The sequence below is a fragment of the Microtus oregoni genome, unplaced genomic scaffold (assembly GCF_018167655.1).
Source record: "Microtus oregoni isolate MIOR12 unplaced genomic scaffold, Mior012 000094F_ref0000399, whole genome shotgun sequence".
Classification (NCBI taxonomy): Eukaryota; Metazoa; Chordata; class Mammalia; order Rodentia; family Cricetidae; genus Microtus; species Microtus oregoni.
This window is the reverse complement of record NW_024544707.1, coordinates 4,043,182-4,070,321: the sequence shown is the minus strand read 5'-3', so window position 1 is coordinate 4,070,321 and position 27,140 is coordinate 4,043,182. Positions and strand designations below refer to the sequence as shown.

The following is a 27,140-nucleotide window of genomic DNA, read 5'->3' as shown; positions in this document are numbered from 1 at the left end:
TTACTATACAACTGGGACAAAACATATACAATATCACAATTCTAGGCCAAAACGCTTTACACCCAAAGAAATAAAACAGGTTACAAAATGTAGAGAATTTAGCAGGCAAAACTGTATTACAAGCAACATTTTCAAAATCGTCATTTTAAGCCATTGCAACTATTTAAAACATCTAAAACAAATATAAAAATGAGCTTTTAGTATCTTATGTGATATTTGTCTTTAAATATTTGTTAAAAGTTGATGTTATACTCAAAGTACATATATCATGTTGCTAAAATGTCAAGTGAGAAGAGTGTATGCAAAGTGGTCCAAGACATATTTCAAACTCTCTGATTTCCAATTAGTCCTTCTAATTACTATTCAAGTTATAACTTCATTCACTGTGAAAACAGATTAGAAGGTTGCCTAAAATTTTCACATCTATGTCTTTGAGTAAATAATTAGACCATGTTGAAAATTCCCAGGTCTAGTAAATCAGTTTTAAAGTATTCTGGTAACAGTTGGCCAGAGCATACTGCTTTCAAATATTTATCTCATAAATCTTGCTTCTTTTATTTCTTCCAAAGTACACACACATCTGACCCCCCCCCATTAAATGAACTCAATTAAATGGCTGGGACAGTATCTAAATACATAAAGTTCATTAGTGTGTTTTATCACGGAAAGGTGGAGCCACCAAACCTCACATATTCTCCATTATTAACAGAGTGTGTGCGAATGTTTCAGCCACTATTTTTTCCAAGATAAAAATGGAAATCTTTTATTATTCAAACAATAAAACCATGTTCAATTTTAGCTCAATGTTTAACTCATGTTCAATTCGATTAAGTCCAAAGATGCCTAGAACAAATACTCCACCCAGCTTTTCTTCAGCTATTCTACTACTTGTTATATCATTTCATAAATATTGCTATGATGAGTTGACTCCCATAGTCAAACACAATGGTTTTATTGAATAAGCTCAAGCAATCAAATTGAACATGAGTAAAATTATAGGTCACATTTCATAAATATGGATCTAGAAAAAGAATTAATATGATTTTCTAGTAAAAAACATTCATGAATTGGGTGAATTAAAAAAAAAATCACCCCAGAGATCAAAACAGGAAAAAAAATCAAACTGAAAATCAATTTACTAAAATGTAAAAGAACCGGGAAAAAGGAACACGGTGATGAGCGAAAAGGAGAGCATAGAAACTAGTGATTCTAATCTTTAAGAGGAATATTTCACAATACTGACAGTACTGGAGACTGTTAAAGCACATTCCTCATGTGAACTTAAAGTCAGCAACGATTCTGCCATTTTGATGTTGTTTATAAAACAGGGTGTGAGCCTAAAACCACAACTTTGGCGCTAAGCTCTTCAAATGCTCTAACTTGATTTTCTTAGTTTGCATCCCACTGCCAGCAACAGGATGAAGCACCAGCACTGGCACCATGGCTGACAGGTATGTTTCCATTAGTGCCAAGAGACAGGAAACTCATGTGCAGAAGATAATCCACAACCCTGAAATCTTATCAGTAATTATTTCAGCACATACAACTGAAAATAAAAATGGCAGAAAGACTAAATAAGAAAAAGGAATTTCCTTGTATTTGACTGTACTTAAGGCTGTTTATACAATGTTAAGATAACTGCAAAGCTCCTCCAACTTTAGAGTAGTAGTACTTAAGAATATTGCACACGCTTCTCTGTGTAAAATAATCCTTAGATCTAACTTTTAATCACAGAGACAATATAGCAGGAGCCCAGTTTCAGACTTCAGTCAAAAGAACATTAAGACCATTTCAGTCACTCTAATCAAGAAATGGATTAAGTATAAAAGTATTTTTATAACTTGAGGAATCAACTCTAAGAACTCAGCTGTGTGTTTTTATATGTAAAGAGCGAATATATAAATCTTTATTCATTTCTAAATTCGTTAATTTTATGACAATTTTATGGTTGCTAAAAGCAGGCATAAAAATTTAGAGAGGAAATCTGTGGAGCTGTTACTGTTATGGAAGGATTTGTTTTCACTGAAAACAATTTGAAATATCTTCTGTACTCAATGCGTGTAAGAAGATTGTAGGCAATATCACTGACAAATGTCAGAGAGAAATGGTATGCCCTATTTAAAAAAATTTAAAACTAATATGGAAGATTGGCATTTAAGGGGTCCAAACTATTTATACAGTTGAGTTCTGTTAAGTCATTGATTCCTAAAAAAATAAAAGATCTTTCTATGATTTTAATAATCCTTTAAACTTTTAGTGCAAAATCACATAGATTTCCCTGGGGAAGGTCCTGGATTTTTGCTTCTCATTGGGGGTGGTGCACGTTGTAAGGGTGGTGGCTGCATACCACCAGCCACTGACTGATACATTCCTCTCATATCAATCTGCTGGTAGTTAGAAGGAGTCATGATTAAACTTGGAGGCTTTGGCATCATGAGGTGACTCAGAGTTGCTTGCTGATAAGTCATTTGTTGTTGTTGCTGCTGATTGTACTGTTGCTGGAGCCTTCTGTTCATAAGTATTCGCTGAACACAGCTGATTAACTGGAGAGAGAAAAGGGAACTGTATATATACACAAGTGTATGTCCTGCCTCAAAGACGCAAGTATCAAGTTTTGAGTTAAAATCAATTTGTTAAGGGAGTACCATACCAAAAGGAAAACACATTATTGTTATCACCGTTACTAATTTGATGGTATTCAGAAGACCATTACTGTAGAAACCAGTTAGTAACAGCATTTAGGACTAAATTCTCTTAATGACTTGACTATTGTATTGCAGTCCTGCACTGATTAGTCTCAAGTATTAGTTACAGAACTTTTTGTCAACTCCCCTTTCTTTGTCATTCTCTTAAATATTTTACATGATGACAGACAAACATTTCAGTGATGGACACCAAGGGGAAAAGCATTTGTGGCAGGAATAATTCCTACCTGAAGGTCTCAAATTCCCTAAGCTAATTTAAAAGTACAATTCCACAGTGCTTTCTAAGTAAAACTCATGCCAGAGAGATTGATTCCCTGGTGTCAAGATGGTGCTGGGAAAGATGATCAAGGATCATGAAATATGGTATCTTTTGGAAGATTCAGGATAAGCAGGAGTTTATACAACATTCAGGACACCACTTCCATTTTCCAAACAAATATACTGAAATTTATACTTTTAGAAGATTTTAGAAAATGATAGAAGCAAAAGTCTTGAGACAATTCTAAATGTCCAAAATAGATAAAAAAAAATAAAATTAAAGAAATAGATTCCATAAAAACATACAGGAGAACTGATTGTGGGGCTGCTCTTTAATAAAATTAAAGAAAGAGATTCCATAAAAACATACAGGAGAACTGATTGTGGGGCCGCTCTTTCGGCCAAATATCTTAGTATCACTAGTTGTGTTTTTTTTTTCCAGCAAAACTTGAGAATAATCAATGACCATTCATCCTGTATGGTTATTACAGTCATATCAACTCATTAGAAACTGAAGACAATCCAACAGAGCCTAGAGACAAAGTTCTTACCATCTGTTGTTTTGTCAATACATCGTTGTAGATTGCCTCTCTTCGTTTCACGTCAAGCTCCTGGCTGGCTTGTCTACTTAATGCTAATGCCTGTACTTGGGCCTCAGAGAGATTCATGTTTTCTTTCCACTAAAAGAAAGACATTTCCATTTACTCCTCATAACTGTACAACAGAGGGGAAATTATTAAGGTACTTAAATACAGTCAGAATTTTTTTTTTGTTGTTTTTTCGAGACAGGGTTTCTCTGTGGTTTTGGAGCCTGTCCTGGAACTAGCTCTTGTAGACCAGGCTGGTCTCGAACTCACAGAGATCCGCCTGCCTCTGCCTCCCGAGTGCTGGGATTAAAGGCGTGCGCCACCACCGCCCGGCCACAGTCAGAATTTTTTAACCCTTGTTCCCCTTTCTTTACTCATTTCTAAAGAAACCAAGGTTAGGCAAACAGGGTACTAAGTTGTCCACTATTATATGTGTGTTGGCTTCCTCTGGAATAAAGAATTGTTTGGAATTAATCTGTATAAATGGTACATTTAAGACGTGATTATACAAACAATGCACACATTCCTATGCTTGATGTCTCAATTCTTATATTCTATCCATTTCTGTCAGCATTTATGCAAAATGGATGAATTACAGTCTAAGACTGTTATCAGCTTATTGGTACGTCACTATTTCTAATCAAATTATAAAGATTACATGATTCCGCTTCCCAGAAAGTAGAGAAGTTAACAAATGTTAAAACAAATGATGTGCGGAGGCTGATGTAAGTCAACTGTCAGTTACTTACTACAGTTGAAATGATATCTTCAAGAGGCTGGATCCTCACTGCTGTCACACTGTTCGTTGCTTCTACAACTTTTTCTCTTCCTTGATTAATAAGGTCCTAGAAGGATGTAAGAAATAAGCTATATAGGGTAGAAAGACAGCAGACTCCTAAAGTACACGGACCATTCTTCTTGTCAATTTATAGCACTTGATTTAAAACCTAAACAATTAAAGAGAGCAACAAAACTCAGCATCTAAAGTGAAGTAAAACTCAATGATGCAGAGGGAGGTGGATCTCTGTGAGTTCAAGGAAAGCCTGGTCTACATGGTGAATTCCAGGAGAGCCAGGGCTACACAAAGAGACCTTGTCTCAAAAAACAAAAAAACTCAATGATGCAAGAGACATTTTAAGAAGATGCAAATTTGGGGTTTATTGAACCAATTAACTTAAATAAACCCATTAAGTAAATTTTAAAAAAAACAGATTCAGTTAAATAATTAAACTGTTGGTATAACTGACTTGTCTCATTTAATTAATATTTTATTCTAGCTTTAAATCACAAATGTCATAACGATGGACAGTAGTATATACCTAATGGCACCCTACATTGCTTGTAAACTCATGTATGCATTTAACCTACTTTCAAACATTAAGTACTTTGTTTGTTCCAGGTATTTTATAATTGATCAAAGTGCTATTTCCCTAGCCGTTCAGCTGCCCTATTGTTCCTTAATTAAAATAATTCAAACTACATTAATTCAAGGATTGATTCCTTTGTGCTCTGTACCAACTCCATTTTACTATATTAGGTTGGTGAAAAAGGTCAACAAATAAACGAAAACTTTCTTGGTCTATTCAGGGTAATCTTTCAGAGAATGTGATAGTGCTGCAGTGGGAGCCGGCAACACGGCAGCTGGCACTGCCTTTAATTCCTGTTAACTACTTTTGTCTTTCAAATTCACCTCCAGCTGTTGATTACTCATTGCTGACAGGGCTCCCAAATTAAAAGGAATATAAGGAGTCTGAGAGCTGAAAGTGACAGGGGGTAAATTGGTCCCAGTTGGTATGTTGAAACGCATGGTCAGTCCCTAAAAAATCAAACCAAAAAAAAAAAGTTATGCACTTTTCACATTGTGATTAAAAACTTGAAATTCTACATCACCTACTGGTTTAGTAAAGAATCTACTTTCTCAGATCTAGGAAATTATTAACACTCTTCCACACATAAACAAAACACCCTTTTTACCCGAAACTAAGATCTTATTACATGGAAAGGTTTAACCCATAAAGGTATATTCTTTTTTTCTGGTTATTCCCACAGACCGAGAGAACTCTGTGAATTCTGATGAGACTCCTAACATCATATTAATGTTAAAGAAGTTTGGTACAATGAGTTAGGAGTTAGGGATTCAGGTATTAGGATAAGGTTTCCATGCTCAGTCTCATTTTTGTTCAAGTGGGCTGCTATTTAAAACAGCCAAGAATTACTAAATAAAGTTGCTGACAGATTGACATTAAATGTACAGCTCTTAATTCAGGAAGGGCTAAACAGAAATGGAGTTTTTTTTTAAATTATAAACTGCTTTCTTCTCCTTACTTTACTACCAAGCATAGGCAAACCCCATGAATTGAAACTCCTAACTGGGGAGCCTATACCTGAGGACCAACTATATTAATGTCTTCCTTCAAAGACAACCCCTCTCTTCTTCATTGCTCTGTCCAATGACTAACAGAAAAGCAGAAACTTCTAATTTGTTGCCCAGACCAATTTTTAACTGTTGAGTTCAAATAATTCCCCTGTCTCAGTCTTTCAAGTATCTGAGACTACAGACACTGCACTTAGTTCCAAAAGAATTATCAGTTATAAGCAGATCATTATGATATAAAATAAAAAATTTCATTGTGGCATACATGCAGAAAATGGACTCAAATCACAGGCACTCTAATTAAGCTTCTTCTTTTCCCCACACAGATCCATGAGAAGAGCATTCTGAACAAAATACCTTCTTTTCTGCTTCATATTCATCCCAAGCTGCTTTTCTTTCTTCTTCAGTCAGCTCTTCTTCTTCTTTGTGGTCCAAAAGAGAATCATGTTCATGATATCCTACAATGTGTTCTTTGTGTATCTGAAGAAGCTCTGCAAGTATGGTATCCTGTTTTGGGGGGTGAAATCATAATTATTTCCCCTCTGGATCATGTCTTCATAGTTCTAAACTGTTAAGAGTAGAAACCGACTGCTTTTCATATTTCCAATGTATACTATATATTACCTAGAAAATAGACCGCGTATCAGAATTTCATAACTCAAAATATTTAGAGATTTTTTTTTAAAAGAGAGAACTGATCTCTAACTTGTTATGTAGCCAAGAATGACTTTGAATTCTTGATTTTCCTGCCTCCATCTACAAAGTGCTAGGATTACCGGTAGGTACCACCCCATCTGACTATCTACAAATTTAAATTGATATACATTATCAATTAATTATAACAAAGTCTTTTAAAATGGTGTCCTGAGCTTATTATTATTTGCATTTGTGTGGTGTGTGTGTAGATACACATATATGCTACAATATACACCATAGCATGCAAGTGGAGGTCAGACGACAACTTGCTGAAACTGTTCTCTCCTACCTTATGGGTTCTGGGGCTCAAAATTCAGGCCATTAGGCTTGGAAGCAAGCACTATTTCCTACCAAGTGATTCTTGCCAATGTGTGTCTGTGTGTTGAGTACAGTGCCCTCGAAGGCTAGTGGCATTGGATTCCTGTGAAGCTTAAGTTACAGGCAGTTGTGAGCTATGGACATATGTGATGGAATCAAACTCCCTTACAGGACGGTATATGTTCTTAACTGCTGAGCCACCTCTATAGCCCTAAGTCTGTCTTTGAACACTAAAAATTGAATGCTTAAACATAAAATCCTGCTCTGTGTAATTATGACTGTGAGAGTATATTACAAAAGAGAGATGCGTGTGAGTTTAACATGAATCAGTCATGAACATGATAATTTTGCTAATAAAACATTAGTCAGGCAATGTGACACAAACCTGTAACCCCAGCCACACTTTTTTTTTCAATAGGAGGTTTCTCTTGTAGTTTGGCTGACCTGGAACTCATTCTGTAGGCCAGGCTGGCAGATCCACCAGCCCCTGCCTCCTGAGTGCTGTGATTAAAGGCACGTGCCACCACCACCAAGCTCTCAGTCACTCTTTAGGTCATGGCGGAAGGATCACAAGTTCAAGGATTATTCAGTGTATGACCCTGACTCAAAAACCTACCAAACCTAAATGTGGAACATGACTGTAATCCCAGTACTTGGTAGTAGAAAAATGAACAAACTTGAAAATATCCACAAGTTGTTAAAAATCATACATGAAAACATGGATATAAAAGAAAATTTATTTACAAATGATTTTGCAAAGATGTTAACAAGTTCTCCTTGGATATACTTTCTAGAGAACAAATTACTGATCAAATGAATGGTGGTGGGGCATATGGCACATAAAAGCAGCTAATTTACATCAAGCAATGCTTAACTCGTGCATAAGTTTAAGCATAGACAAATCCCACACTTGCAAAAAACTGTCTTCACATATTTAGCCATACCTAGAAATAGGATCCAAAACAGGTAGGAAGTCAAATGTATGTTAAATAACTCAAGATGAAAGATAAAGCCCTAACCCTTTTCCTGTACAACAGCAAACACTGATACTAATTCCATATAATGTGATATTTAATCTCATATAAACAACCTTTAACTTGCTACTGTAGCAAACCTGACTTTTTAAAGCTATAGCTATAATTCATTTTGACCTGCAGCATGTGCTTTGTTGAAGTGAGCAAGTTTTTAAAGGACCATACAAAGAGAATTTCAAGAAAATTTCCTGGTAGAACCCAGTTATGAAAGGTACTGTCTGGTATAGAAATCTTCCATCCAAATCTCAGTTGCTGGCCTGTGGACCACTAAACAGGCTTATCATCAATTTTTCAAACTCCACAGCAGTTACCAGGACTAGTGGACAAAGAGATGTGCCTGTCTTTATAAACTCATCTACAAAAAGATACTCCCATGACTACCCCAAGCATAAAAGAAATAAACCAGGTAACACTCGGTTTTTAATTTATATATTTTGTTTTGTTTTCATGAGACAGGGTCTCAGACTGGCTTTGAGCTCCTAATTTCTTGCCTCTACTTCACACGTACTGGGATTACAAACATGAATCACTATACTCAGATTTTTTTTTGGAGGTAAGAGTTTTGCTATACGTCGTGAATTGGGCTCAAACTCATGATCTTCTTGCCTTGGCCTCTTGGGTACTGGGATTACAGGCCTCAATCACCACATTCAGTCTCTAATATTTTCACAGGGGAACATTCAAATAAAACTATTTAAATTACAAGGCTCAGAGGCTTGATGGATAGTACCTATCTTATTTCTGCCTGGCAGTAAGAGAAAACTGTAACCACAATTACTATCAGTTCATTTCTCTGACAAAGCTACCTACTCCAGGGACCAAGAGAACACTACACCTTGGACTTGGAGCTATACCACTGATAACTCTGGCTTTGAACAGAAGTTAAATATGGATGAAATACTACTTGCTCACAGAATAACAAGATGGTACAAGAATAGCAGAATAAATGAAAACACCCAACCTTTAAAATAATAAAGACCTTGTCAATTGAGTAATGTCTATTTCTCAATTATACCCCAAGTCAGATATTACTTATTTACTGTGAAGGAGAAGCCTTTCCAAAAATACATGTGTACACACAGTAAAAATGTCTGAGACATCAGCGAGTTTTATCAGGTTGGTCCTTAGCATACTATAATTTCAAAACCCAAATTTACTGACTTGAAATTAGGAGAAATTGAGGACCAGGCAAGTGACTTTTCCAATTATACAAGGGACTAGCAGGGACTAGCAACTGAATTTTCCAACTCTTCCCCAGTAATTATTATTGTATCACACTGTAGAGAATGCTTATTTTCACTAGGCATGGCTCCTCCATTTCCTAGATCTACATATTTAGATAAAAAAACATAATCACTTAAAGGACTCTGGGCAAGGAAAAAATATAATGAGGCCTTTCATTTTTCTTTCCTTTTAATACTTGTAACTTCTTTGAGATTTTCCTTAACAAGTATAATTTTTCAAGATTTATTTATCTTAAAGTTATGCATATGGGTGTTTTGAGTGTGTGTGTGTGTGTGTGTGTGTGTGTGTGTGTGTGTGTGTATGCACCATGCATGTGCCTAGTACCCACAGATGCCAGAAGAGGGCATGGCTTAACTGGGACTAGCCTAATAGATGGTTGTGAGTCAGGATGTGTGTGTGCTAGGAAGTCAGGTCCCTTGGAAGAAAAGCCAGTGTTCAATGGCTGAGCCATCTTTCCAGCCTCAGTGGAAACTTTTAAAGACTAGTTCATGCTCATACCAGAGTTGGCATGCACTATTTTAACATTTAATTCCAGATGCAAGATTTATTCTATCAAAATGAAACACAGGAAGTGATTTCAATTTCCAGCAGCCACATGGTGGCTCAAAACCATCTATCTATAGGGGGATCTGATGCCCTCTTCTGGCATGCAGTTGTACATGTGGATATAGTACTCACATAAAATAAATTCCTAAAAAAGGAAAATTGTTTTTTTTTAAAAAAAAAAACGAAACACGATTGGCCAATTAAGGCCAGGCAATGGTGACAATTCAGCCTCTGCCCCAACAATAATGCTCCTTTTGATTCCTAGCCAAAGAAATAGTAGTAAGCCACAGGAAAAGTTCACATTTCTTTGATTACTACCACTAATAAATTTTATAGCCTTACTAACATAGTACCTTCTGCATTTTATCAAGCCAAACCTCAAAAGCCAAAACAGAAACTATTCATATTGTTTCTAATGAATGTGATAGTCTCTCTTTTTAAAGAAATTAATGAAAATAATACTGGTATCTAACTATACAACCTGGGGACAGCTATGAGCAACATGTTATATATTCCTCCACATATTTATACATGCAGCTTTGCATAAAAATGGGAAAGCATTATACTTAGCTGAAACCTACCTTTCTCTCTTGCTATGTTTGCAACATCATTTTACACCAAATACAAACCATGAGTTTTGATGGGTGTATATTATTATAAGTGGTTTTCAACCTGTGGGTTGCAACCCTTTGGCAAACCTTTCTCTCCAAAAATATTTACATTATGATTCATAGCAGTAGTAAAATTACAGTTACAAAGTAGCAGCGAAAATAATTTTATGGTTGGGGGGTCACCACAACATGAGAAACTATATTAAAGGGTCACAAGCATTTAGTAAAGTTGAAAACCACTTTATTATACAGAAAATACTTCATCAACTATTCATTCCTAAAAAGTAATAGTGTTTGAAGACATTAAAATTTTTTTGTTATGATACCTGCAATGAAATGAATTTGTGAATATATTTTAATAATTTCCTCAAATGTTGATTATACTCAAGCCCCTTAACAAACATTGTGTACCACAATGACCATTTGAAGATTCTGGGGAGGTAGCTCAGTTGGTAAAGTACTTGCTTTGTAAGGACAAGAGTCAATTTGGATCACCAGTACACATGTAAAAAGCTGGGCATGGCTGTACATGTCTGTAAACCCAGGGCTAAGGAGGAAGAGAGAGGAGGAAATCTGGGGCTCCACAGCCAGCTAGCTTAGTCAAATATACAAGCCCCAGATTCAGCAAGAGACCCTGTCTCAAAAGTTGAAGATGAAAAAAGTCGACCTCTGGTCAGATGAGCATTCACTCACAAATTCATGCATATGCCACCCTCACTCTAATTTACAAATAAAAAGACAACGCACATAAATGAAGCCATTGTCTTAAAAAAATAAAATAGGGGAAAAAAAAGCAGGAAAGCAGACACCTTTCCCACATCTTTGGCTTTTACATTAATTGCAGCATTCAATAAATACAATTAAACTAATAATGATATTAAGAGAGCCAAAAAGTATTTGTAACATAATCCTCAAGATTACTTCTTTAAGAAAAAAAGTTTTGCACATCCAGAATAAACTATGAAACTTACAGTTCTCATCCCATGTAAGATACAATCAGTGGAAAGGGTTTTGTTTTCCCCTTTAAAGCAGCATTTATATTTGTTGCTATAGTAACACTATTATTGAAAACAATACTGGAACAGAATCTATAATCACCAAGCCAACAGTCATCAAAATGAGGTTTAAATTACATCCAAATGTGTACCTTTTTCTTTGTTTAAACTTTATTTTTGCTTAAATACCCCCCTTTTAAAAATAAGCTTACAAGCTGAAAATAGAATGGTTTGTAGTTCAGCTAACCACCTAAATTTTAAGGTTTAAAAATGACTAGTTCAATTAATAAAACAAAATTAATGATAAATTAAAAGTTTAAGTTAATTTATTTAGAAGTTTAAAGTATTTGGCAAGCTGACAAAAATTCCTATGTAATTAATTCTGAAATCCAACCTTGAAAATAAAATTGTTAAAAAATAATCAAGGCTTAGCCTGGGGGTAGGGTAGGAGGTTTGCCACATTTCAAAAATATTTTGCTTACTATCACTTTGAATTTGGGTTTTATAATATCTGGAAATAAAAGGTCACCAGAATACTCAACTGCCATATAAGCCACTAACAAGGCTATGAAAAAGTCCCTTTTATTACTTGAAGAAGTCTAGCACTTAAGTGAAGAAATTTAATAATCCTAGTCTAAAAGCTTTTCCTTTCGCATTTGAAGTCAGTTTCTTCTCCCAGACTGTAACGGGAAAAAACTAGTGTGTGCAGTAAGAAACCGGAGAGCACACTAAATGAATGTCACATTAGACTTGTGTGTCTGGAGTACCTAACCTTTGCTAGAGAACATTAGAAACAGGCCCAGATTTCCAGAGTATTGGTGACAATTAGTGACAACCATAGAACTTGTCACTTCTAGGGAAAGAAAAGGCATGTCTGCTAAGCTGACATTCGCAGGAGGTAAAAACCATGTTTAATAAGAATGTTTTTTTTTTTAACATTTGAAGAGCTTGACACTATATTTGGTATCTAGACCTCAAAAATCTGTTATCGGGTTACAATGATTACGTGTGCTACATGCCACTATGAGATGGAGAGTTGTCATTGTAGATTTTATATGACCACAGTTGTTAGTCTAGAGACTGCAGTTTTCCAAGTAGGACCTAAACTGGAAATCAAATTTTCATCTCACACAATCTGTAGTTAACATGACCAACTGCTATGTTTTTGCAAACATTTGTATTCTCTAAGTCAAACTAGGTATGTTATAACACACACAGAATAGAAATACAAACATCAGAAGACAAGTAAATGATAAGGATATAAACATTTAAAAGATATGGAAAGGTCATTAGTAATTCTAAGATTAAATAAATAAAGCTCTTCTGTAACTTCTGTTCTTTTAAGGGTCCAGAATAATAAATGTAATACAAAAGCTTAGCTATGCAATCTAGTAGCTAATAATTTTTGTGAAAGGGGCACAGCTTTAGCTCCTGTCACTCTTCTTCCTCTAACATGTTAAAAGACCCAAATTTGAATTAGCGAAACTAGCTGATAGTAAAAACTCTATTAGCACACAGAAACTCTGCTACTGAAATTATTACCTCAATGAAGGGTTGACCCTAGGGAGCTGACAACTTGTTAGATGTGTCCTCAACTCCCAGAAATGTAAAAGAAAATGCCTCATAAGCTTTCCTCTGTAATCGACTCCACAACTAAACTGCCCGAAATTCTAAGACCAACAATAAAACTGTGTAGTCAACTTATTTTATAAAAGAGAAACCCGCATTACTTTCTGAATTTCAGATGGAAGATAGGGCAGGATTTTAAATGTAACATACACATAAACAGAAACCATGGTAGTAGTTCAGAAGAACTAAAACTTTGGCTTATTTGTATATTTTTGTTTTATGAGACAGTTTCTCTGTAGCCCTGGCTGTCCTGGAACTTGCGAGGTAGACCAGCCTGGCCTTGAAGTCAGAGATCCGCCTGCCTCTGCCTCTCAAGTACTGGGATTAAAAGCATGTGTAACCACCCACTGCCTGGCCAAAAAGTGAAGTTTTAAATTCTAGTATAAATAGGCTTATGTGGCCTGTCGTGCTAGACAGTACAGTTCTAAGATCGTTACAATTTTATCACTTACTAGCCCTATGTCTGAGCACATTACTTTTCATTATATGTGTATAAAGTGAGTCTACAACTTTTGTGGTGATATATGCGATGGTCGCAGACAGAATCATATCTATCTGTAAGTAATTATCAGAAAGAACCAAAGTAGTTTCTCCTCTTGGTAAGCTACTAGGAAAACTCCACTGGCATTATTTATCAGTTTTCTAACACTATTTCCAAGAAAATCGTAAACATATAGCTGCTAAAGAAAGACTAATAAAACCTGTCTTAAGAATAAGTATCTATCAAATTACACATATACACACAATATGTAATGTATATATATATGTAATTTTGATCTTAAAAATTGGGGTATTTAGTTGGGGTTTCTGAGATGGCTCAGTGGCTAAGAGCACACTGCTCTTCCAGAGGACTCAAGTTTGATTGTCAGAACCCACATCAGGTAGCTCACAAGAACCTGTAACTACAGCGTCAGGGGATACGATGCCTCTAGATTCCATGGGTGTGTACATACATACATACATACATACATACATACACACACACACACACACACTCTTAAAATAAATCTTTTGAAAAAAAAGAAATCTAGCTGATGATTAACAGATACCTTCCATTATTTAAAGTAAAAAGAATGATAAATCCTAAGCAATTTATATGTAAGAGTATCAAAAATTCTAGAACTACATACAGGGAACTTCAGCAGTCTGTAATCACTCCCATTTTGCCAGAGACTGAGGCATGGAAAAAACTTGAATGTTAACAATGCACAGGTTTATATAGAGAGATATTGGGCCTGTTTTGCAACTTTTCTTTCTGAATGCTAACTTTGCTCCTTAATGACTAGGTGGTCCCTTACCACAGATAGTTCACATTAAGGATTCATTTTAAACTCATCTTTGAGTGCTAGACTAAACCCAGAGTCTCATGCATGCTAAATGCACACACCACCAGAGTTATACCCCAGCCCAAAATAATTGACGACACATAAGTACTTCAGAGATATTAATTCTTTATCCTCAAACTTTCATTTGTCTTCTTCTATCTTTCTTTTTACTTTGGGCGGGGGCGATGGAGAGGGGAGAGTGTCATCTTTCATCTTAGCACTGGGAAGCCAGGGATAGGCAGATCTCCGTGGGCTAAGGAGCAGCCTTGTCTACATAGCAAGCTCCAGGCAAACCAGGGATATAGTCAGATCCTGTCTCCAAAAGGGAAAGATTCTGAAATTTAACCAAGTTTTTCTATGCTTTCTTTGCAGTAAGAAGTCCACACAGCAGACTGTTAAACAGAATATTGAGACAGCTTGATCTCTAAAAGAGTGGGTCAGAAAAACTTAGTCCATAGGATATATTTTAGCATATCAAAAAGTATACTACTCTAAATTTGAGATGAGAACACAAGTCAGACCCCTGTAAAAATTTGTATTTTATATATGCCTGTATGGCAGCACTATCCTAAGAACTTCACATGGAACACCCAATGTTCATATCGCTATGAAGGATGTATTACTACACCCAATTTATGGACCACACTACAGAAATAAAGCAACATGGGTTTTGAACTTGCAACGATTCTGCTTCAGTGTCTCAAGATGTTGGGACCACAAGCATGCATCACTAGATGTGGCAAGTAGTAAATATTTGTAGTGGATCAAACTCTCCATAAGGAAACAATTTTAGAACTCCAGCTCAATCCTTCACCAATGGAATCTTTCAAAACACCCTGGCCAGCAAGGATACATTATAAATGATGTAATTTCTACTGGCAGTAATTTCTAAGACAGTGTAGCTTGCCAAAGTTTGAGAATATGCTATCTGGAGGTATCATTGGCATCATGATCTCTATAACCTAAAGAAAGACATGGTGGCCTTGGCTTACTAATTTTCGCTGTTTTAAAAAAAAAGGAAAAAGAAAAGGGGGTAAAAAGATCCAAAGCAGCACCATAAAGCACTAATAGCAAGTAAATTTTGTGTCGTTTGTAGGAGGAAACCAAAAGTACTCTTTTATTTTAAAAAACTGAAAACTGAGATCCTTTATTAAATAAGATATTCTAAAACCTAAACAAATACTCCAGAAGTACCAGGTGGCTAAAAGATAATTCTATATTATCTAAGAAAGGGGGAAAGAAAATCCTTAGTTATTGGAAACGGTATTCATTCTTTGGCAACTGCATGCTAGCTTTATTGGAAATGATGATCACTTTTGAGTAATTAATGTTATTATTCTGCCAACTGATCCAACTCATCTCTAAGGAAACTCAAGCCTCCAAATACATGTTTCTTCTATAATGTAGCTAAGATTATTTCCTTTGGTCCCTAAAAGTTTTTATTCATGTCAAATTTTGATCTTATAAGGAGAAAGACCTCATGTGGTGCCTTTTTAATGAATTTAAGTCTACCAGGAGGTGGTGGCACACGCTTTTAATCGCAGCACTCTGGAGGCAGAGACAGGAAAGGCCAGCCTGGTCTAGAGAGTGAGATCCAGAACAGGTTCCAAAGATAGACAGAGAAACCCTACCTCCACAAAGCAAAAGAAAAGTCTATATTACTTTCAGAGAATTGAACTTAGCAAAATGGCAACACGGTAACAACTATGGAATGAAAACTAGTAGTGAACATTGGTGCGGTTACCACATGTGACAGTAAACATACACACTCACACATTTATGTCATCTCTGTGAGGTATAGATATTGTCATTTTCTGAAGCACAGTAAGGTTCACAAAGTTTATGAGGCTTGCTTAAAAGCCAGGTATGGTAACTCATTTCTGACATCTAAGCATTGGAGAGGCCAAGATGAGAAGAATGCTATGAATTTAGGGCAGCCTCGGCTATATAGTAAGTTCCATGCCAGTTTCAACTACAGAGTGAGACTCTGTCTCAAAACAAACATAGAGGCTATTGAGATGGCTCAGTCAGTAAAGGGTGTTCAGTCCACATGGGGACCTCACAAGATGAAAGGAGAAAACCGACTCCGCTAAGTTTTCCAAATACCTACTCTTATACTGTGGCATCATGCCCCCTCACCAAAAATAAACTTTATAAGTTAAAAGAAACGACAAGATTTATCTCCAAAGGGGTGTTTAGCAGATGAGCTGGAAGAAGGACAAGGTACAAACCAGTTGTTCCTTCCACCTTGTATAAACTATTGCAACAAACACCAACTTAGACACTTTAATAACCTACAAAGTAATGGTACAACTGAAGTAATTCCTCAAGCCTGCTGTATTTTCTGGTATTCTATTTTTACTCAGATAAATAATAAGCCTTTTTGTACCAGTTAACATGTATGTGTGAATATTAGCCTTTGTTTTATTAAACAAAAAAGATTAAGCTTGTAATAAAAGGCAGAGAAGTAAATAACAATGACATTAAACTTCATATTTCAAATAGAACTTTGGCTTCTTAGAAGTTATCAAAATTGGGCTCATGTGCCACCATGTGGTTCTCACATCTCAAAAGTCAATATATGTAAGCTCAGAGAAAGTTCCTGAAATAAGTTGATTAGCAATTATATGTTTTACATAAATCAATTTTAATGAAAAGTATTCCACTCTAGCAATAAGAATGACAAAGGCAAAACCTTATATTATCATATGCTGGCTAATAAAACTGTACAATAACATCTCTGTTCAGTAAACTATGCTTTGAGGTATTAAAGCTTGAATAAAGGACTAAAGACTAGGAGAGAAAATTGTACACAAAATCAGGGTGGAGAAAGCCAAACTAAAGCCTCACTTAGAGTTCTTTAACTTAAATCCCCATTTTGTCTTCTCTATAATTACCACCATGCAGCCCACATTTAAAGAGACATAAGTGGTGCAGTGCTGAAAAGGGGAAGTGTAGAAACGCTTCTATGCCAGTTCTACTGGCTTTTGTTTTCTTAATAAGGGGTACAGAACTTAGGCTGTGTACACTATACTTAAGAGGAAAAAAAAAACACCTACTTAGGCGCGTATTATGAAATGTGGCCCTGGCCAAGATTTTAATCACTGAAATCTATGCGACCTATAAGTTTATTGCCAGAACAGCATTTTCCCAAAGAAATTTACATAAATGTTAACAAAAGTGAGATATTAATATTTAAGAAACAAATAGTTCACAATCAGCCCCCAACTCCAATATCAATAGAGCCTGGTTTGGCAAATTTGTAAGTTTGGTGAAGGCTTACGATGACTGAAGAACATAGCATGAATAATAAGAACCCAGAGACAGATATTGGGGTCCAACCAGATGATCAGGAAAGCAAAGCAGCCAGTCATTGGCTCTTTTCTCTACCTCAGACCAAAAATCGCCAAGTTCATGTTTCCACAAATCCTGAAGACTCCACACTCCAATGAGTTCCTATCTCTCTACCCTTTATATTCCTCTCTACCCAGCCATATCACATATTTCTCCACCTGCCTATTGCTGTGATACCAAGTGCAGGGATCACTTTTTGAGTATTTCTCTTTTAGACAAGATTCAATCTTGTGTAGCCCAGGGTGGCCTTGTAGTCACAGAGATCCGTCTGCCTCTGTCTCCCAAGTTCTGGGATTAAAGTTGTGTGCCACCACGGCTAACTAGTATGGGTGCTTTGCCCTCTGATTTTCAGGCAAGCTTTATTTATTAAAATACAAATAATATAGCACTAAATTTCCTCTTTATTGTATAAAATAAAAAGGCTATAAGTAATATAAGAAAAACTATATGCAATAAGTACAATAACTATACACAATATGTATAAGCATTAAGTACATCAACAATATCTAGTCAATTTCCATTTGAAAAATTCAGAAAAAAATACTCCATATCTATTCTATCTTGGTGAGTCCAAAGCCTTATATCTTATTTACTTTTTATCATAACTTGATTCCTGTGTATTATAAACAAGGAAAACTAAAACTATCTAGTTTACAATTCCTTCAGAGACCTAAGAAGGAAAAATAGTATTAACTAAGCAACCATTAAGTGTAAGCAAGCAACTTCCAAAAATTGTGAGAAATGACACTTGGTTGCCTGGACAGTCATCCAAAGTTCCTCTGCAATCCTACAAGCCTAGCATAACTGACAGACTTTTCTGTTAAGGAAGATTATTTTGAAGGGCTGTCCCTGCTTGTCTTGACAATGTTTGGTAGTCACTTTCTTTTCTGTCTTGCTTGTTAAATTAGGATAGCATACTGTCAGCAGTTGAGGCAAGGGCATTTTCTTGCCAAGTGACTTTTGCTAAAAAGAAAGTAAACACCATGTACAGTTTCTTCGATGCTCATTATCTCCTCTGAAGTAGGTTGGTGCTACCAGGAGCAGACATGTCTCATTGTCATAAAACAAAAAAAAATAAAACATAATGTGGCTAGAAGTTTCTGTCCCTCACAGTCCTGAAGCCATTCAATCCCAATTAAACACAGAAGCTTATATGAATTATTACCTGTATGGCCTTTTGCTCAGGCGTATTACTAACTAGTTCTTATAACTTAAATTCATCCAAATTCTTGTTGATGTTTAACCACATGGCCAGGTACATTTTCTCAGTAAGGCAATCTCATCTTGTTGCTTTTTTATCTGGCTGATGAATGGCTGTCTGCCTTTCCTTTTCCCAGAATTCTCCCAGTCTTGACTATACTTCCTGTCTGGCTACTAAACAATCAACATTTTATTAAAACAATATGAGTAACAAATCTTTACAGTGTACAAGAGCATTACTGCACACTTTCCCTTATTTTCTTTTTGAAACAAAAACCCTGAATCTATTCTCCTTTTTTAGCTTTCTTCTTGACCATTATCCATAACAACTTGTAACCAAAACGTTACACAAAGACAAACATCCATAATTCATTTGGGGGGAATGTGGGTATAGTTTTCCAGACTATTTCCTGCTGAATGGGGGCACTGATAATCTTATGGGAACCCAAAGAAAATATAGAATTATGATCAAGTCCTGACTGGAGTATTCTGTGAGGCTTGATCATCTCAGCCAGCAGTCTTGAGGCTGAGAAACTACAACAGAGGTACTTTGAAATGTTGGATCATCTGGGCCACCCATTCCCATTGGAGATTTTTCAGGGGGGGGGGTCTTCTTTGATAAAACCTTATTTTTCTTAAAGCAGAATGAATCCACAGCCTCTCATTTCCTGTGGAAACAAAAGCAAAACTTCTTCTCCAAAGTATCATATCTTTTGACTTTAAATTTTGAAGTCAAGGCATTTTCAAAATATATAGGTTGGATTAATACAGTGGCAGCAGCTGTTGCTCCTTCCTCCATAGTCAAACAATTCAAAAACACAGTAACACACAGTATCAAAATTCTCTGTGTACTTTCCATCTCTACATGGCTTTTTAAAACTCTATTTCTTTTACTTCTATTTTTAATTTTTGTTTTTTTGAGAGAGGGTTTCTTTGTGTATTTTTAGCTGTCCTAGATCTCACTCTGTAGACCAGGCTACCCTCAAAATCAGAGATCGACCTGCCTCTCCCTCCCAAGTGCTGGCATTAAAGGAGTGCACCACCACACCTGGCTACTCTATTTCTTTTTTCAAGGACTTTCTCTATCCTTTTTCTTTTCTTTCCCAAGCCTACATATATTTTTTAGACACACTATAAACCATAAAGATGCTTTTTTCTGTATGAATCTGTCTTTACCACATATCTCTATCTTTTTCTGAGTACAAGTCTTTAATCTGTTAAGCAGAATGGCTAGGACTAAAACTGCAGCTTTGGTGGCTGACTCCATCCCATTCCTTAGCTTCCTGGGAGACTAGCTTCAGGGTGGAGGAACAGGCAGGAGTCACATTTATTGCCACAACTCTTGAGAAAAGATGGTTACAAAGAAGATTCATTTGACTCTGTTCTTCTCTTGTCTAGAATCCTTTTTCCTTTTTTAAAAAAAATTCTCAGGCTTTATGTGGAAATTCTTGCCAAATGCTGGGCACAAATTATAGCAAGAATAATAAAAAAAAAACAGAGAAAAATATTGGGGTTAAAGCTGAAGATCAGAAAAGTAAAACAGCCAAGCCACTAGAGAAGTCTTACCTCTAGAAAGACTGGGTGACTGCAGACAGAGCCCTGATCTTCTGTCTCCTCCCATTTTATATTCTCCACTAGTGCTGGGATTAAAGACATGTGACTCACTAGGACTGAGATTAAAACTATGGGCCACCACCACCTAAATCTATTTTTGCATTGATGTTGAGTAGCCCAGGGTAGCCTTGAACCCACAGAGATCCCTACGCCTATTTCCCAAATCCTGGGATTAAAGGTGTGTGACACCACTGCCTGGCCTCTAGTGACTTAGTTTTACCTTCTGACCTTCAAGGTAAGCTTTATTTATTAACAAATAAATAAAATATTGCTGTTATTGAAACATCTTAAATGCCATATTCTGTAGAACTCTGAAGAGTTTGATAATGACCTGTCTGTCTAAAATATACCTTCGTTTGACCTTGAAAACATACCTAATTTAACTACAAATTCAATTATAATGGAGGCTTAACTACTAACCTGCATTTCCTTATTATCCTAAACTAAACAGTTGGAAACAATTTAAAAGGACTAGAAATTTGTATTACATTGTTAAATGAGTTGTATAGGTACAATAACTTGAATAAGAGTAGAAATGTATATACAGTATGCTCTAACAAAATTAATCTGAAGTTTTTATCAATATACAAAATTTATACAACATACAAGAGTCCAGACCAATGTAAAACATTTAAAACTAGCAAAAGCAGACTCAATAATCTACCTTTTTTTATCATATATCTATAACCTCTGTCTTTACTTTTCAGAGTAGATTCAATAATCTACCATTTTATCCTATCGCATCTGTGTCACTTCTTTTTAGAGTAGATTCAAAAATCTACCATTTTATCTTAGCATATCTATACCCCTTTTTTCTTTTCAAAACAAAAACCTTACATTTAATTTCTTTTGTGTTGATTTTTTTTCCTGGCTATAATCAATAACAACTTAACCAAACCCAGTCTCTGTGTAATGGGAAAGTACAAGGTTTGTCTCAAGTACTGGCTAGAGTAGTCTGTTAGGGTGGATCTACCTCAGCTAGACACCTCAAAATTGTTCTGAGAAGTTTGTAGTCCAAAGCCCATCTTTAGGTGGTGTTTTTCAGCCGAGTGATATTATAATACTCCTGAAGGAATTGTCAAAGTCATGGTTCACCGCAGAAAACTGATAGAGACCAAAACCCAAAATCATGTACAGGAAGGTAGATAAAACCTTTTTCTAGAATTAGCACTCTATATGACCATTAATTTCATTATATATATATATATATAATACATAATATATATATATATTACACCTTAAGAAAAGCTGTTAAAGAGTCAAAAACCAAAGGATTATGAGATTAGTGGCAATAAAAGTCCTTAAAGTTTTGTTTTTCCTCTGTCCCATATCAGGTGGCTCTTCTGACATGAGACAGAGATTTGATTTCACTTCAGAAAGCATGTTTGGGTTAAGAGAAGGAGAGCGCCACACTCCAATTCAAAGCCATCTTTAATCTTTAATTGGAGTAGGACTCGAAAAATATCATTTGTATTAATATGTCTATAGAAAATAGAAGAAGCAAATATTTTGGAAGACTTATGAAATTTTATTCTGTTTGGGAATGTGATATACCAATAGGCCAATTGACTCTTTTTCTTGAGAATTTTTTTTTTGGGGGGGGGGATGATTTGTCCTTTTTCTTTAGATGTCTCATTTGTCCAGTGTTCTTTGGGTTCCTTAATGGGATGCTTTTATCCTCCAGAAAAGACAGAAATAAAGCCCATTTACCAACCCTAATTTTCGGGAGGTTCTATTTTGACAAGTTATTTCTGATCAAATGAAAAGAATTTGTTAGATTTATAGGTCAATTTAGATAAAACAACCATGCTGATTGATAAAAAACAATTTGGATGCCAAGATTCTGATGAAATTATTGCTACATTCACACCTGTGTCTACCAGATCTTTTTAATTTTAGTATTTGTTCATTTATAGAAGTTTGTCAAAATATTTGCTTTATAGTCTTTGCTGAATTTTTTTGTTCCCTTTTCTATAGTTATTCTATTATCCAGAGCAATATGGTTTCTTACAATAGGCATTAGGTTCACTATTGCTCTGGAAAGGAGCTTCCTCTATTATGGCAGGAAATGACTGAACAAGATTTGGCATAGGGTACTGAAAAGAGACCCTCAACGGAGTTTCTGGATGGCAAAGGATTATACTGAAAATCCCTTGTTGATCCACATTCATTAGTCCAATGTCTGCCTTTGCCACAATTTCTGCGTAATACAGAAGGGGGTGTTCTGAATGGATTATGCTTGGAAAAAAATAGTTTTTAGGAACACCCTGTTTACAATCCCTGTTAAAGTGACCTTGTTTGCCATAATTGAAACAAAATCTGACATTTCGATTTTTCTTCAAACCTCTGAAAAATCACCTCTTACCACATCATCATGGTCATGAGATTCAACACTAATTGTATCTAGGATCAATTACTCCAAAGATGCTGACCTTGTCTTTAATGGCCTAATTATCCTTCTGCATTGAGAATTAGCATTCTCTCATATTTTTGGTTGTAAGACTAGCCTTTAATGGCTGAGACAACTCTCCAGCCCGAGAATTAGCAGTCTCAAAAGCCAGAGATTCAATCATTATTTGTCTACCTTCTGATTTTTGGTATCATTTTATTTATTACTGATGTCAATCTTTGTAAGAAATCCATGAAGGTTTGTTTCTTTTGGCCCCTGTATGACTTTAGTAAATGATTCAATCTTCTTTCCTACTTCTTCAATTCTGTCCCAAGCATTTAAAACTGCTGCATAGCATAAAGTCACAATGTGCACACGGTTCCCTTTATATCCACATTCTCACCAATACTGACTACTTCTTATTCCTTGGATTCTTAGCTACCCTAACCACATGAAGAACTAATAAATACTTTTATAAGTGACAGAAGTTACGCTGTTGTATTGATATGGCACCCAGATAGCTGCTTTCCTAATTCTCTTAATGTTAATGATTTTTTTGAGACAGGGTTTCTTAGTGTAGCTTTGGAGCCTGTCATGGAACTTGCTTTATTTATGTAATTTAATTTTATTTTTTTAAGGAACGTCCACTCCACCTTAATCCCAGCACTCAGGAGGCAGAGCAGGTGGATCTTTGTGAGTTTGAGGTCAGCCTGGTCTATGTAGTGAATTCCAGGACAGCCAGGGCTACACAAAGAAACCCTGTCTCAAAAAACCCAACAAAATCAAAGAACCTCTTTACTGTTTTGAGTTGTGGGTGCAATAATTTACATGCTTACCAAAAGTGCACACGGTTCCCTTTATATCCACATTCTCACCAATACTGACTACTTCTTATTCCTTGGATTCTTAGCTACCCTAACAGATATGAGGTAGAATCTCATTCATTATGTTTTTGATTTGCAGCTCCCTAACAAGTAGTGATGATGGGAAAATTTTCATACACCTATTTGCTGATTCTTAATTGCTCTATGAGAGAAAAAAGGTTAAAGAACAGACAACTAACTTACTAGTAGATTAGTCATATAAACATGCCTTCAATTTAAAGCTTAGGAAAACACAGTCTTAATGATTTCCACTCAGATTTCTGATTAGATTTCTTTCTGGGTGGTGGAAATGTTATTTGACATAAATAACGTTTATGGTTTTCAGAAATATTACCTTCTTTGTGGTGTTGTATTGATAAGTAATTAAGCATTCTTTCACTTATAATCATATAAAGTTTGTTAAATATCAATTTAGTCTCTGAAAATATATGAAGTACACACAGCCTTAATCAGAATCTCTTCTTCATTGTAGTAGTACAATTTCCTTGGTCCCTGTTGGCATTTGATTTGTTAGTTAACCTAATTATCTGAAAAGACATACCTTTGGCAGCATGGGGGTGTCCCTTTTCTTCTTCTTTTCTGAATTGGGATCATCTAATAGGTCTGGCTCAAAAGTATAAAGTTCAGTAAGCTCATTCATAGTAAAATGACGTTCAACCTGCTGTTGATCAACAACTCGAAAAGACAGTGACTGCTTTGTTACCTGTCGATCATAAATCTTATCTTCCATGGTTCCCTTTGTTTAAAAAACAAAGAAACAATACACAGATAAAAAAATTGGTCAACATAAAACTTATGGATAAATCTAGTTACACGTTAATTATGAAATGCTAAAATTTCACGGTCACATGTTGCCACAAAAAATCCCTAACAATGTTAGTCCATTCATGAAAGAATTCATCTATTCTAGGAAACTTACCGTCTTAATTTGTCATCAGGTTAATAAAATTTGACTATGAAGAGTTATTCTAAATTATCTGACCAAAATGGATTTGTGGCCTGCTTTGAGATAATTCTATACCTTGTGAAAGTCAGAGAGCAGGCAGATATCAGGATAAACAGAAATAGAAGGCACAAGAAATAAGAATTTAGATAGGTACTGAAATTAGAATACGAGAAACCAGATTTTTAATGTGATATGTAATAGGCTAACAATACGCAAAACGTCTTATAGTTCAAATATGGCTTTCTAAAATTCAAGATAAACTAATATACTGACATATACTATACATTACTTATAAACTAAAATACAAAGAAACTGTACACATGTCACACTGAAGAAGATCAAATAAATAAATATCTGCTAGTAAATATCAGGCTGCAACTGAGAGAAGCCCAGATTTGGGTTCAAGTGTAGAGTATATGTCCTACCTGCTCCTGAAACAGATGTGTCAGTTAAAAGGGCACCTTGACTCTACAGACACAAATGACCTTGAAATGCATCTATTTCTTGAATTTTGATGAATTTTATTAAATCTGAATTCTGAGGGGAGTTGATTTTGTTTTTAAACAGAGGTCTCACTATGTAACCAAGATTGTCATTGAAAGTGCCACCATCCTACCTACAGGTCCTATGTGCTGGGACCACAGCTGTGCAACACCACGTCTGGCTTCTGTCTGACCTAACTTGATATCAGTTTTATTTATAGAATATTTTCAAGTATGTCTCCTTCTAAGAGACCTACGCTGGGCATATCTAAAGTATTATCAGTTTCATCTGTATATGTTCTGCACCTCTAGATTATTAACATCAACTTCTTAGTATAAAAAGAATGCAAACAACAAACCTACCTGAGCTAAGAACCTATACACATAAACAGGCTTAGTTTGTCCAAAGCGATAAACTCTGAATATACTCTGGATGTCATAAGATGGATTCCAAGAAGCATCAAATATAATCACTCTATTAGCAGCTACCAGGTTAATTCCAAGAGACCCTGCTTTGGTGGAAATGATAAACAATCGCCCTCTAAAAATGAAAATGTAAAATAAATGCTTAGTTATTATGACTTTAATATTACAAAAGTACACATACACCGTATACTTTAATAAGAAAAATCAACTTCCCACAAAAAACAATTGTACTATTATATTAATTATAGTTATATTATTAATATTAAAGCCTACAATAATTTATAATTAAAGATGACTTAAAGATTAAGAGGGGCTGAAGGAGGGGATAGAATATGATCAAAATATAGTATGTATAAAATTGGCTTAACAAATAACAAGGTGAACCCAAAGAAAAAAACATATAAATCCTCCTGGAAATTGGAAGCAGGCAAAAACACCGGGAAAAAGTTGGGAGCATGAGGGTGGGGGTAGAGGTGGAAGGGGGGTTGGGAGAAGGGGAGAGGGGAGAGAGAAGGCAGAAGGGAAGAACTGGGGAGAGCTTCGGGGAATGGGATGGTTGAGATGGAGGAAGGGTGGATACAGGAGGAGGGAAGAAGAGATCTACATTAAGGGAGCCATTTTAGGGTTGGCAAGAGACTTGGCTCTAGAAGGGATCACAGGTGTCCACGGGGATGTCCCCAGCTAGGTCCTTGGGCAGCAGAGGAGAGGATGCCTGAACTGTCCTTGCCCCATAATCACACTGATGATTATTTCGAATATCACCATAGAATCTTTGTGCAGCGATGGAGATAGAGACAGAGACTCACATGGGAGCACTGGACTGAGCTCCCAAGGTCCAGTTGAAGAGCAGAAGGAGGGAGAAGATGAGCAAGAAAGTCAGGACCACCAGGGGTTGGTCCACCCACTGAGGCAGTGTGCCTGAGCTAATGGGAGCTCACTAAATCCAGCTGGACCAGGACTGAATGAGCATGTGATCAAACCAGACTCTCTGAATGTGGCTGACAATTGGGGTAGACTGAGAAGCTACTGATAAAGGCACTGGGACTTGTTTCTACTGCATGTACTGGCTTTTTGGGACCCTAGTCTATTTGGATGCACAACTTCTTAGGCCTGGATATGGGGGGGGGGGAGTTGGACTTCCCACAGGGCAGGGTTCCCTGTGGAAATTTTTGAATGGAAAAATTACAAATAAATAAATAAATAAATAAATAAAAATGGATAATAAATAAAATTGGCTTAAATAAAAAAGTTATCAATATACATATTAAAATTAGTTCTGCATCATTTATGATTGAAGAAAAGCAAAGTAAAAATCACTGCAGGACTGTTTCTCAGTCTTTTGGCAAAAATCAAGTATAGTGTCTGTTATCAGTTTAATATCCAATGTATCCTCTAACAAAAGAGAACATGTTATACGGATTTTTGGAGCTAAGAGATAGAATAGGAACAGTTTATGACCACTCCATGCATCGACCAAATATTGCAGTTCCTCCAGGAACAGTGCACCGCCTTTGGAGAACAT

At 35.9% G+C, this 27,140-nt stretch overlaps 1 protein-coding gene and 1 non-coding gene across 2 annotated transcripts in view; one reads left to right on the top strand and one right to left on the bottom strand.

Moving 5' to 3' along the window:
• Positions 1-1,810: 1,810 nt before the first annotated feature.
• Positions 1,811-27,140, bottom strand: part of LOC121442727 (transcriptional regulator ATRX) — a 164,998-nt gene continuing 139,668 nt past the window's right edge. The window contains exons 29-35 of the mRNA XM_041644329.1: positions 25,556-25,733; positions 24,306-24,500; positions 6,282-6,431; positions 5,241-5,366; positions 4,300-4,395; positions 3,515-3,643; positions 1,811-2,543 (exon numbers count right to left, since the gene is read on the bottom strand). Of these exons, the coding sequence (XP_041500263.1) occupies positions 2,265-2,543; positions 3,515-3,643; positions 4,300-4,395; positions 5,241-5,366; positions 6,282-6,431; positions 24,306-24,500; positions 25,556-25,733 (1,153 nt within the window). The 3' untranslated portion in view covers positions 1,811-2,264. The remainder of the gene's footprint in view (positions 2,544-3,514; positions 3,644-4,299; positions 4,396-5,240; positions 5,367-6,281; positions 6,432-24,305; positions 24,501-25,555; positions 25,734-27,140) is intronic.
• On the top strand, positions 26,942-27,129 carry LOC121442748. The gene has a single exon (XR_005973591.1). It is a non-coding gene; the product is annotated as a U2 spliceosomal RNA (small nuclear RNA).